This window comes from Falco punctatus (assembly GCF_963210335.1).
Source record: "Falco punctatus genome assembly, chromosome: 9".
Taxonomy (NCBI): Eukaryota; Metazoa; Chordata; class Aves; order Falconiformes; family Falconidae; genus Falco; species Falco punctatus.
The window spans coordinates 4,519,075-4,532,515 of record NC_137589.1 but is presented as its reverse complement, the minus strand read 5'-3'; the positions used below and the strand labels follow the sequence as shown (position 1 = coordinate 4,532,515).

At 44.5% G+C, this 13,441-nt stretch overlaps 1 protein-coding gene across 4 annotated transcripts in view; it reads left to right on the top strand.

Annotated features, from left to right (window-relative positions):
• Nucleotides 1–13,441, top strand: part of LHPP (phospholysine phosphohistidine inorganic pyrophosphate phosphatase) — a 93,305-nt gene that overhangs the window by 3,132 nt on the left and 76,732 nt on the right. For all 4 annotated transcript variants that reach the window (XR_013930564.1, XR_013930565.1, XM_080403171.1 and 1 more), the window contains exons 2-3: nucleotides 11,390–11,577; nucleotides 12,344–12,497. Coding sequence is in view for 2 of the 4 variants with exons in the window: in XM_080403171.1 (XP_080259297.1) it covers nucleotides 11,390–11,577; nucleotides 12,344–12,497 (342 nt within the window). In the remaining 2 variants the exon portion in view is untranslated. The remainder of the gene's footprint in view (nucleotides 1–11,389; nucleotides 11,578–12,343; nucleotides 12,498–13,441) is intronic.

Here is a 13,441-nt window from a genome sequence, read left to right as displayed (position 1 = left end):
ACAACAGTGAAACTCTGGCCTTGGGCTAAATGTAAGATACTACGGACTTCCTCTTGAAACATTGGAAATGTCTAAGCCCTTGTTTCTCCTCAGGGGTTTCTGCAACTCTGTAGCTAATCCAGCCTGTCTGACCCGGTGGGGGCTGCCGGGGTCTTTGAGGACAGTTTGGAGAGGTGATCTAGCAACGGGCTTCTGAGAACTGTGCTGGGCAAGTCAATCTGTTTTGGTCAGGATCTGGTGAGCATTGCTGGTGTCTGCTGTGCTGCCGGAGGGGTGACAATGCCGCGCTGCTTCGTGGGCTGCTGGGCTTCTCCTCAGCTCTGTGCATGAGGCTTGTTTCAGAGGGAGCATGCTGGGAATTGGTGGTTGGTTTTGGCATATGTGGGCTCCGAGGAGTTTCATATCAATGATCAATGGAGAAGAGGTGGTAGTAGCTGTTGAAACTGGGAATGGCAGAAGTCAGTATGGAGAAGTGCCAGGAAGGTGGGAAAACCAACCCCAAACGCTTTGTTTGGATCGTTCAGTGTAATGGTTAAGAACAATCATTTTCCCTGGGTGAAGTGGAGTAGCCTTATTTATCTGCCTGTTAGGTTAGTAATTGTGCTAGCTCACACCATTTAAAATTGTTATTGACTCATTATCCTATTGCCAGTTGGTCATTAATATTTGTGTCTGCATCATAGTACAGCTCGGTGTTTTCAAGCAGGTGGATTAAAGCTAAAAGCAGCTCTTCTTAAAATGAATTCATTTTTGTATCAATTAACAAATAATTGCAGATAGATAGGAACTTTATAACTAATTCAAATTGAGATCTTTTGCTAAAAGACATGTCAAAAATCTTTTAGTGCATATATATGTTCAATAGGAGTCTTAAATACCATTTTGATAATTCATACTACAGATGGGGACTCTCATTATATGACAGCTGACCTGTTCTCTTCAGATTGCCTTGCTACATCATCTCCCACACCATTACAGTAATTAACTTTGCATAACAACATATAGTACACACCAATAAAAATCATAAGTAAACATTTTCATTTGTCATCGGTTGCACGTGACTGAAGGCATTTCAGCTCCTTAAAACTATATTTGCTGCATGATTCTTCTTGATTTCAGCCAAATTCTGCTCTGCAGTTATTTGAGTTAGTATTTGAGAGAATAGCAATGTAATTTCTGCCAGTGGAATTTGGCCCGGTTTATATTTATGATGGCTACAGGGGTGTGGTTCTCTCGTCTATTTGTTTTTAGCTAGCAGTAGAGTCAGATGGAGTGGAAAAAAATGACCGAAGAAGCTGATGGACACTGAAACATCCCAACCAAGATGACATTCAGTAACGCACTTCCCAGTGCTGTGGAGACCCTCCTGAGGAAAGCATCAGTAGTCACTATCTGAGTCGGTATAACTTGTGTGAGGAACACTAAGTGTTACAACTGGGAATGCTTTATTTATTGCTAATGTACCTGCATCTCTGATAAAGTTTACCTGTGAAATATCTTAGGTTTCGGTATGCACTGAAAGGATAAGCCATGGAAGTATTTGTTGTACAGAGCAGACCTCCTTACGCACTTGCATAATGATAAGGCGAATCTGGATCCTTCTTGTTATTCAGCTGGGCTATGGCAGACAGGCATCTGTGTGCCTAAAGGCATGGGCAGCCCTGGTTTAACCCAGAAGCTAGAGTGCCAGGAATGTTATTAAATCCACCGGGGGGCTGCTATTGCTAACTTTAGGTGGGGATAGTGGAGTGGTGGATGACTAGAAAATCGAAAAGCAGTTTGATAAGATAATTTGGCCCTTTAAAACTTCTAACCTGTAACGTTTCTTGGTTTAATTTACTGTGGCATAACAGAGTTAAATAAAACACATCTCTTCTGAGTGTGTGCAGTTAACTGGCAGATGCTGTGGAGCAGATCAGAAAGCCCATGGACAAGATCAGAAAGCCCCATCGGCGACTTAAAGGCTTCTTCTGGAGCCAGCCTTAACAGTCTCTCTGTGCTGTGCTGTTATTGTCTTAATTGATTTACACAGCATTGACACGAGGTGAGCTATTCGCTTTTTATCTTACAAATAGCAGGGAGCTGGTCTCTTACAAGACAGAAGGTGGTTAAACGTCCATAAAAGATGCTCAGCCTGTGCTCTGTTATTTGCATTTACAGCTGTGTGCTGATAGTGTTCCCATTAGCATATCCATATGAAAAGCACACAGTAGTTGGACATTTACAACATCCTGTTGTTTGGCCCGTATAGTGCATCTGTTAGCACAACTTTCTAGAGAGTCCTTTAAAAGAGCAACGGAAATCTGGGTAGCAGGGAGGCTGTGGAGCAGCTGGACAGTCATGTTAAAATAAAATACCTGGAGAGTCTAACAAGGCGAAGATTGTGAGGAGAACAAGCGGAACGGGAGCTGTAAAGCAATTCAGCGGGCGGGGGTTCAGGTGGGACAGTTGTGACTTTACAAAGAGCCATCTGAAAGAGTGTGTGTGACAAGGAGTAGGAAATCTTTGTTGTCACAGAAGAAAACTGAAGCATGGCTTAGCACAGGCTCCGCAGATGTTCAGAGTTTCAAGGCTGGCTGTGCCTTCAGGACATGCGCTAGCAAAGTTGTTGTTTCTCCTAGAAAGAGACTTGCAGATAAACTTCACATACTGTTGTGCAAATTATCTGTTCATTTGTCTTTGCCCGTAACTCTACACCTTCTGTCTGTGGATCCCAGAGGGGTTGGTGTCACCTGCCCTTCCTGAAGCAGCAGACACAACAAGATGAAGTGCTTCTGTATTGTCATGTAGCTGTTCACTGACAGAGCCAGAAGGAGGTCCAGGAGTTGATCCTCTGTGGCTGCAGAGTTGTCAAAAACTCCACTCTAGTCTCTAGCATTAGCTGTGGCCTCAGTTTTCTGAGAGCAGTGGACCTTCCTAACACATACTTGCTTTCCTAATCAGCAGTGTTCGTGATTTTTTTAAAAAGACCTGTGTCCCTGAAGTTGTGGCTGCTCCGAGTGCTGTCTACACAAATCGCATGAGTAAGTGCTTATGCTTGTGGCATTTAAACATCATTAACCTTTAGAGTCTTGAGCTACTTACCTGTCCATCAGCATGATTATGTGCTGCGCAAATATTTGCCAATAAAGAATAATAGAAGATACTATAGTGATACCTACTACCTAACGTACTTGTTTGTCCACTACCTTGTATAAATACTGATTAATCCCTGAAGTAGATGAGCAGCACTGCCTCATTCTATGCTTTAGAACTTGAAAATTGTCTCAGCTTACCACTGTGATAGTAACTTCTTTTCCCCACCTTTCATGCTTGGTGAACTCAGTCTGGAATCTTAGAATTGAGCCTGATTCTTTGCATATCCTCAGCAGTATTGCCGTTCAGATTTCATGCTGTCTTTGCAAGTGATATGCTGGAATTAGTTGCTGATAGCTTCCAGATTAAAATCACAGTAAGTTTGCTGGAACGCAGCTTGGTCTTTGAGCTAATGTAGTGAAATGGTATGGTACCATCTAAAGTAGGTAAGCAGAGCACGTGCAAGTAAATTATTTCTCTACAAAACAGGCTAAATAAAACCCTTTGGCAATTTACTTTCTTTTTCTGAGAAATAGAATTCATTAGTTACAAACAGGTGTTGTTTGTATACAAAGTAAGAATTTGACCGTGACAAAGATAACTTGGTTTTGGCTGAAATTTTAATAGAATAATGAGTAGCTTCAGAGGCAAAACAATGCAACTGCTTTTAGCAGAGAATGAAAGCTGTTGGAGTATGAGTCATTATATTGTCCATAAAAGTGTTTTGCTTAATGCAAATGAATATATTTCAGACCTGTTCATGCTGACTGAATCCGCAAAACTCAGATTAATTTTTTTTTCTCCGAAGTGCAGAATTACCAGTAAACCAGAGTTTACGTTTGTTGCAAAATTCACCCATATATTTGAACTATACTCGGTATTAAGTTGCTGCAACAAAACAATGGGCCAGCCGCTACAAGACAAAGTGAGAAGCCCTCATTCAGTTCCTGCAGTGCGGTTAAAGTCTGGGACTGCTAGGTGTAGTACTTTAAGCTAATTTGGTAATCTGCAGCAATTAAATGCATTTTATTACTGAACGTAATGAACCAGAAAGATTTTTTTTTTTATGTTCTGCTTTGTACTTCCTTTCTGCAGATTCACTTAAAAAGCATGTTTTTTTGGTGGTTTTTTTTTTTATTAAATACTTAATTCTGGATTTCACTGTTGTGACATATTGTTGTTTGTCTACAAATCTGTAGACAAATCTGTTGTCTACCCTTCTGTTCAGGCAGGTGGAATATGATTTACGGTATCAGGAATTCATTCAGTAGTTCTGGTATCGAGCTGTATTCAGTGGTCAGAGAGAGGCAGCCTTTGTAGAGAATTCAGGATGAGATGGACTTTGTGTTTGTCTTGATGTACAACTTCCAGTATTTATTTCTACCTGTGAAAAATTCCAAATGGGTGAAATTACTTCAATAAAGATATTGGTAGTTTTTTAAAGTTTACTTTGAACTACAATTCCATGATTTTTCAGTTTTTGCTGTCAAATAGTGTCTCAAAGCAAGGAGGAGTGGGGCCAAAAAGCACTGCATGTACGGATTTGTCAGGCCAGCCTTGCTATATGGAGCAGAAAGCTGCACCACTGGAGAACAGGAGTTTTAATGAGCTCAGTTATACTTGGGAGCGATGGCAGGACATCAGAGAATGGCAACACCAGGAGACCATGGCACAAAAGTATCATCTGAGATGTGACAGCAAGATTTAAGCAGTTTGGACATACTGTGAGGATGACAGACATCAGAGGAATGGAAGGAAAGGTTCGGACACTGGGATAGGGAAGGAACAAGCAGAAGGCAAGCCAAGGTTGCTGTGTCACAGGAGCATGCATGGGGTTTCATCCACAGTCCTCTGATCTCATCTCAAGAGCTGTGAAGATGGTCAGAGGAGCTGGAGCCCCTCTGCTATGGAGCCGGGCTGGGAGAGCTGGGGCTGCTCAGCCTGGGGAGGAGAAGGCTCCGGGGAGACCTTAGAGCAGCTCCCAGCACCTACAGGGGCCGGCAAGAAGCTGGAGAGGGGCTTTGTACGTGGGCACGTGGTGACAGGCCAAGGGGGAATGGCCTTAAGCTGGGAGAGGGGAGATGCAGATGAGCTGTGAGGCAGAAATTGTTCCCCGTGAGGGCGGCGAGGCGCTGGCCCAGGCTGCCCAGAGCAGCTGTGGGTGCCCCATCCCTGGCAGTGCTCAAGGCCAGGCTGGATGGGGCTGGGGGCAGCCTGGGCTGGGGGGAGGGGGCCCTGCCCGGGGCACGGGGTGGGACGAGACGATCCTTAAGGTCCCTTCCAACCCAACCCGTCTTATGGTTTTATGATTCTATGATTCATTGCACCCACCAAGCAAAACACAGGGAAGTTCAGTGTTTCTGAGGAATTGGGAGAGGCTTGGGCTATAAAAACTGGCCAGATGACTTTAAGGATGGATGAAGAATTTTATGGCTGGTCTCCTTCAGACTTCTGAAATAATGATTTTTCTCGGTGTGATTTCAGAAGCTGAAATTAAAGCTGAAAAATGCTAGCCACTGAAATAGCCACTGAAATAGTATGAATGAAGATTTGTGAAGGAAGTATGAGACATTATTGCCACAAATACACTTTTTAAGCAGAGGGCACGTAAAACAGAGCGAATGTCCTCCCCACACACAGGCATTTCCACAGCTGGACCCCAGAAGGGGTTATGACTTTCAGCCAGCACTGAGGTTCCCCTCTGGCAGTGGGAGGTTCTCCTATGAAAAGCCTGCAAGATCAGGCCCAGGATTTACATTAATTCATAAACGTGATATAATCTGAGACTCTGAGATGTAACCTGTCATCACAGGGGCTAGAAGAGGGTCTTTGCCTTTTCTGGAGAGCAGTGTGTGACTTGCTAGGTGAATTACTTCCCAGCTGGGGCAGGGCCAGCCACGGCTTTCATGGGGAATGGAAAAACATCCTGTTGCCTGCTTGTCACTAGTGTCTGAAGGCACAGAAGCTTTTCATACCTCCCTTTGTCCTGTTCACTCACCATTTTGTGGTCTGGATGAGATTTTTCCCACTGTTACGCAAGCTTTTGAGGACTAGGACTGATCTCTTGTTGCAAAACCCATTGCAATTTGTCATTTTGAGTGTTTTTTAGATGCTGGCTAAAACACATCACGTGCTGTGGTTCTCCATCAGCCAGGCAGGCTAAAGAATTGGTATAAATCTCTGCTCTGTTCAAACTCTTTCATCTGTATTGCCCTTGAAACTAGGCAAGCCATTTCTACTTTTGAGCATTATGCTCAGTTTCTTCTCTGCTTGATTTCTTCTCTTGACAGGAGATGCTTTACCTGTAGCACCAGCACCCTGCAGAGGGCAATAAGCAAATGTTAATGCTGCCCAGGTAGGAGAATGGCGTTGCTGCACAAGTCCTGGTTTTATTGTTTGGTTGCAGGTAGATAACTCTCTGGTACTGTTATTTCCCTGTGTTTCAGAGGTGATACTGGAGTGCTGACAAGTTTACAGTGAAGCACGCTGGTATTTGTCTGCTGATGCAAAAGAGTCAAGTAGCATAAGTGCTTAGCACGCTTTCTTTTCTTCTAAATTAAAAAAAAAACCCACAAACAAAAACACAACACTGTGCAAAAAGAAAAGCAGAATAAAAAGCCAGTTCTGGAAATCTCATAACCAGTGCTCTTCCAGACCCCTTTGAAGTTGGCGTTGGACAGTTGCCAAGCTCAGGTTTGTTGCCTCTTCCAGGGTTTTGCTTTCTGCCGCCCTGCCCGTCTGCACAGTACCGGCTGGCTGTAGGCAGGATTCTCCCTCTGCTCCTGTGGTAGGAAAAACCTTCGCTGCAAAAGACAGTGACCAAAGATGGGAAGCCTGAAGTGTAGGTTTATGCCATGTTCTTAGTTGCATCTGCCATGTGCAGAACAATGTGAATTTAAGGAGTGATGGCTTCCAGCCTAGATTCCAGGGCCATTTCTTTTCCTACTGGTGTCGCAACCTTTACATCATCTGAAAGAACAGGTTTTGTGTTTTATGTGCCCAAAGGCTGCCCATAAAGGTTGGCAAGGGCAGTTGGTTAAGTCTGCACAAGGTCAGTCAGGATGTCTAATAATTGTCCTAACACTTTACCTGTTATGGAGCAATAATGAGAGTTTTTTCATTATTTTCGGGTGAGTGAACCTGGCAGATGCTGACAGCCAGCAGATGTGTAAAGTTCGAGGTGATTTGTAAGGGACCGGCTCATCTGACGCATGGTAATTGCATTGTGGGACATTGTCACTCAGCGTCGTGTCCTGCTCCAGCAGAACGAGGTAAAGGTCAGTTCAAAGAGCTGGTGTAGCGTGAGGGGCAGCTCGGGGCTGAAATTAAAAACCTCATTTCCATCTTTCCCCTATACGTGTGCTCACGGCATGCCTGGAGCCGGGTGGGTGCCCCAGTTCTAGATTTAGGGATTGCTGGGTGACCAAGCGGTTGTTTTGGCTTGGAGTGGGCTTCAGTCCCTCTTCTGGTGAGGCTTAGAAAAGGTCTCCTTCCCCACCTGTTGGTGTGTTGGTTCAGTGCTCATCTCTCCGCTTATCGTTTCGGGCTTGAAAGTGACTTGTCCTTTGCTTCAGCGCCTGTGTGCCACCGCAGCTCCCTGGGCTGCCCGCGCCTGCTCTGCCAGCACTGCCGGCGCTGCAGCGGAGCCTGTGCAGCTCGCAGCTGGGGGGGTGCAGCTGGACCCCTCGTCTACTCCCGGCTGCCCTGTGTGCTCTGCTGTCCCCACCAAGAGGGGCTCCAACAAGTGTCTTTTGCTTCAGAGATGCTTTTAGCCCAATTTGCCATTTGTGACGCCAAAAGGTCAGAAGCTGCTCTCCCTTCACGCCTAGCTCCCTGCATGCAGGTGAAGTTCAAGTTCCCCCATTCCTGCTCGTAGGCATTAGGAGTGCTCTGAGCAGTCCTGTTGGAAACGGAGTGGATTTGTCTGACGGTGAGCCTGTGGATGGCCCCAAATGGGGAGCGAGAGGTGGCCTCGGGATGTCCGTGGCTACCGGGACCATGCAGAGTCCCTGCAGCATGGAGCACAGTGCTGCCTGTCGGTGTGCTCGGCTTGCACTCTAATCAGGATTGATTTCTAGTGCTTCTGGAGTTTAAGTGGGATCTTTATCGCAGCCACGATGTATGGAAGTCAGCTGAAGCCCTGATTGACTGGGTTTCCTGGGTGTGCCTGCACTTCTGTAATATAGGTGCTGATAAATCTGTAATACACTGGAGATCTTGATAAAATGTGTGTTGTGTATTTCATTTGCTGTTGCCTCATTCTTCTCTACTTGCAGGTATCTAATCCCTTGCTCTTTATCTCACAAGGCATCACATTACAAATTTTGTTCTTTATTCTTCTCCTGACATCTCCACACTTGCCAGCACCAGAAATGGCAGTAACATGCTCTGCATGTGCTTCTTGAAGTGCGAGCGCTGGGTCAGCTTGGTAGCTTGAGGTTTCCCGCTAAACTGGCCAGATTAGCAGCAGTGCCCTCCATGCATTGCAGACTTGCAGCCTCCGTCAGAGCCCTTCAAGTTGTCTCTTTTAGTTTCTGCTGGTGCAAAGCCCGACCATGAAAACTGAAGGAGAGTTTTGCTGTAAACATGAGCAGAGTCAGGATTTCCCCCATGTAGAGGTGTTGTTAAAAGCTCTCCCTAATTATTTAAGCTCACTTGTTTGCTGACATGTGCAGGCCTGCAGGTTCCACTCATGGTCCTCATGCTGAGCATCGAGGGATGGATTTGTCCCGCTGGGTGTATGATCATGCATGTACCGGTGAGTGTGACTGCTGCATGAGGATTTGGCAGAGAGCTAGCCAAGGGATTTTTAGAGATGCTAATTTGAAGGAGAAGGTGGTTTTTCGTTGAAAAGATAATTTTGTAGAAATAAGTTTTTTCTGGAGTTCTTGATATTTTTCTTTTGTTTAGTGTTCCAGGATATTTTTTGGAGTCCTTTTTATGTTTCACCAGAGGACTCCCATTTTCTGACCTGCCTGACCTAACTCTTTGTAGACCTCACCTGATCCTAAGCATTTACTGAGCTCGTTTGTCGAGTGGTGATTGCTGGTGGCTACAAAGGCGTGAAGCAGTCCAGGATGTGTCCAGACTGCTTCTGCTTTGGTCAAGCCTTTCAGAAGTGTAGCTCTTGTTTTTCATCTAAAATTCTTAGAAGGAAGTTTTATTTGTAGTATAGGAAAACTGAGTCTTTGCTTTGACCGAGCTGACCCGTGAGTGTGCTTGTTTGTCTGTGCAAGTCAGCGCTTAGTGTTGTTCCTGGTCATTTCATTGACCTTTAGGAAGAGAAAGAGTAGATTCTTAATTCAACAAATATCTGCTTCCAGGCGGTCATGAATCATGGGATTTTTTTTCCTAAGAGTGTGCAGATAGGTTCTGCATTTAGAATAAGATTTTTTTTAACCACGGCACACTCCATTAAAGTTTGTTATGTATCCAAATTACACTGCTTTGCTTTTTAACTACAGCTGAAGCCGTGTTTCGAATAACAGATGTGGAATACTGTCATCCCACTGTCACACCAATTGTTCATTGTTCTGAGAAGGTCACATCATAATTCATTAACAATAATTATTCCCCGGGTACACCCTGCACTTCTTCACTCAATTGCTTCATTAACTTGTAAGTGAATCTCACATTCACTGCTCCAATCAATGAAGATATATTTATAATGTACAAGTGGATGCTATTAGTTACAATATATTAACTGCCTAATTTAAAATAGAAAAGCTATCTTTATGAAGGGCAATTAACCACTAAGTGTAATTGATAATTCACATACCTATGATTAGGAAAGACAAATAATAAGAAAGAAATGAATCACCAGCATTATTGAAGAAGACACTGGCATGCATTTTTAATGAGCAGAAGGAGTTCTCTGGGTCAGGACCAGATTTCCAAGAATCCTTTGATGGGAAGTTCATCATCAGATGTGTTGCCTCGAGGCGGTTTTAGTGTTTGCACCAACCAGTTGGGATCATCTTCCCTAGAAAAGGAACCCAGCATGTTTTATTGTCTTGAGAATCAACGCAGGGGCTTTCCTAATAGGAAAGTCCTTTTTCATCCTGACACAAAGAAAAGTAATAATACTTCAGTAAGAATTTATAAGCCTAGACCCAAACTTACCAAGGTATCTGAACCTGTGTGAGCTCAGGTTCTCAAAGATAGTTATAGAATCGCAGAACGCTTTGGGTTGGAAGGGACTTTAAAATGTAGTTTCAACCCTCTGCCATGGGCAGGGGCATTATGTACAAATTCACACTAAACCTGAAAAAAATTAGGCATTTTAATATATTTGAGGAGCTGAGTCACAGTCCCTTTGGCAAATATTTCTAAAAAAAATTGTGATACTTTTTCAGCACTTCTGATTTCTCATGGCCACTTTGAAATGCATTAGTTCTCCAAATAGCTGGGAACTCATCCTTGGAGAAGAGGGCTTGTCGTGACATCCCCAGTAGGTCACCGCAGCTTGGGGCAGGAAACAAAGCCACGCAGAGGCAGAGGGCTTGCACAAGATTGCAGAGTACCGATCCACAGGAACCATGTCCTTGGCTCTGGGTGCTTGGGGCTGTGTTTTCTTCCCTTGAGAAGCCATTTACCTGTAAACATTAATGACTGAGTCAGTTGAAGTACCGTATTTTTCTTGATTACCTGCAAAGTAACAGCACAGGTGTTTTATGAGAGATTAAATAATAAATGTAACCGAATAATAACTGTAACTTATATCAACCCCATTGCTGATATAAGCGTTATTGCAATTAGCTGGCGGCTTACCTGGGGTTTGTAGAGGTGCGAAGCCTTGCTGTTACCTCCAGCTGATCACTGCAGCAGGTGATGAATAAGTGGAAAGGTAAAAATCCAAGTTAAAATGCTAACAGCCAGGGGTATTGCATCAGCTACCGTCCTCAGGGCAGTGCAGTGTCTTCAGGTCATGTGTGTCTACATCCACAGACCAGTTTAAAGAATAGGAACTGATTTGGGTTTTTTTTTAATGTGTTGAGAGCGTGTGTGCCTGACAGAATGTTGTATCCTGGGGATGGTGGGCATTGCCTCTGCTGCTGTGTTCCGCTTAGCTCTCGGCTCCAGAAGGGCAGCTACATGCTATGGCAGGGACTCTGCACGTGAAAACTGCAGCTGTAGTGCCCCAAATCAATGTTTTAGATGTGTCTTGGTCGCAGTAAGGGATCCCGTTGCTTTTCTGGAATATCATCTTTGCATTTTTATTGTAATTATCCAAGTTGGGTGTGGGACAGCAAAACTGACACTCTTCACTCATTTTCTATGTCTAGTTAACCCCTCTGCTGCTTTTACTCAACAGGATCAAAGCGGCTGGTCTGAAGCTGCAGTTCTGCACTAACGAAACCCAAGCAACCCGGGAGAAGTTTGTGAAGAAGCTCCAGGGCATGGGCTTTGACATCTCCATGGCCGAAGTCACCGCCCCAGCCCCAGCAGCGTGCCGCATTTTGAAGGAGCGCAGCCTGAGGCCACACTTGCTGGTGCACAATGGTGGGACGATGCTTGCAGCAGATGCTGGGACACACAGGGGACAGCCCAGAGGGATGTGGGCGTTTTTGGTAGAGCAGTGAATTCCCATAGCTTGTGTGGGAAATAGCTCCCGGCTGTTGTTTTCCTGCAGGGAAAAACTTCTTCCTTAGTTGTGAGGCTGTGGAATAAACCTTAGTGGTCTGGTCTGAGTGAGATCTCCATTGTGGTGGTGGTATGGTGAAGGCACAGAGTTGTGCTGGCGATCAGCAAGAGCATGGAGGAGTCTGCTGCTTAGCCACAAAGACCAGGAGATATGTGAGGTCTTGTGCAGGACATTATGTTGTCTTTGTCATCATGACAGAGGTTTTAAGTTTAAAGTGTTTTCTTCTGTAGAACATGGGTATGGAGAAAGAAGATGGACCCTGGCCTTTCTGTTAGATGTTTTCATCCAACTACCCAGGAGTTTGCCTTGGATCTAGGTGCTTGGGTGTAATAAGCCAAGATGCTTATTAGATGATGTGGGTGGCAGGAGCTAAGGCATGGGTAGGAAATGGGTTATTTTGCTCTTTGTCGTAGGACAGATAAATAGCAGGATCCAGTCAGGAATAGAAGGGTCTGAAGAACACTTGATTCAGACTTGGATTTTATTTAATTATTATTTTTTTTAAAATGTGTTGTGTCATGAATGAAGGGAAACACAAATCTGGGGAAAAACCCATCAGTTCTAATGCGATCTGAAATGGTAAGGGATTTGTGGGTTTATTAATTTTTTTTCTTCCTTTTGTAGATCTTCTCCCTGAATTTGCTGAGATTGATAAAACAAACCCAAACTGCGTGGTTATCGGAGATGCAGCAGAAAACTTCACCTATGCAAACCTTAATGAAGCTTTCCGAGTTCTGATTGGGATGGAGAAGCCTGTTTTGATCTCTCTTGGAAGAGGGTGAGTTAAGCACTGTCTCTTCCTCAAGTTTACAATTTTAATTTCCCCCAGCATCTTTGTATGTAATGGAGGCCAGATATCAGTGTGGACATTCAGAGTACCAATTTTTAAGCAGTTAATCTATGTGTCTGGACTGAGAGGCTGATCTGCTGAGGTATCTGTCAACCAAGAGTCCTCAGTGAGTAGTTCAGTCACCTGACTTGGCCTCCTGCCCTGAGTCACTTGCAGTCTTTCCAGGGGTGTAAGGGAAAACTGAGGTGATTACACTGAAATAGATCTCTAAAAGAAGGTTGTATGGATGCTCCCAGTGAGCCACAGTGCACTCCTGTGCTGATGCAGGATTGCAAAGAGCGGTGGAAGCCACTGAACTTGCTGTGCCGAATCCTCCAGCAGGCTTAGAAAATACTCATCAGTAGGGTCTCTGTGCTGCTACAGCACTGGGTGAGGCAACTCTTGAACTTCAGCTGTCAGTGGTCTTTTTTTCTGTAGATGGTGCAGAGTGAGCAGTTGTGTGAACGTGTTTTGTTGACTGCTGCAGGGTGAGAGATGTAGCTGCTCTTCTGAGGAGGAATAGTTGGAGCTTTTAGAGAACCTAGAGATGCCCTGGTGTATAGCCACAGCAAATGCCTTCAAAGTCAGCATTCGAGTGAACTAGACCTTGATGAAACAATCAACAATATTTGCAGGTGGCAGTGGGAGGGTTAAATAGCTGTAGTTTTGTAAACCACTAGGAAAAGGACTTTTGTTGCTTTAAGGGCAAGTCTGAGAGCCTCTTAAAAAACCCACAGAAATCATGGAGAGTTTGGTTTTTGCTGGGTGCAACCCCTAAGTGAATAAGTATTGCCGGAGGGCAGTAGGATTATAGACACTGCTTGTCTTTTTGTCCTTGCCTCTGCAAGATCTCAGAGGTGAGAACTGTTGGTTTAACTGCTGCCTGTAGCCAT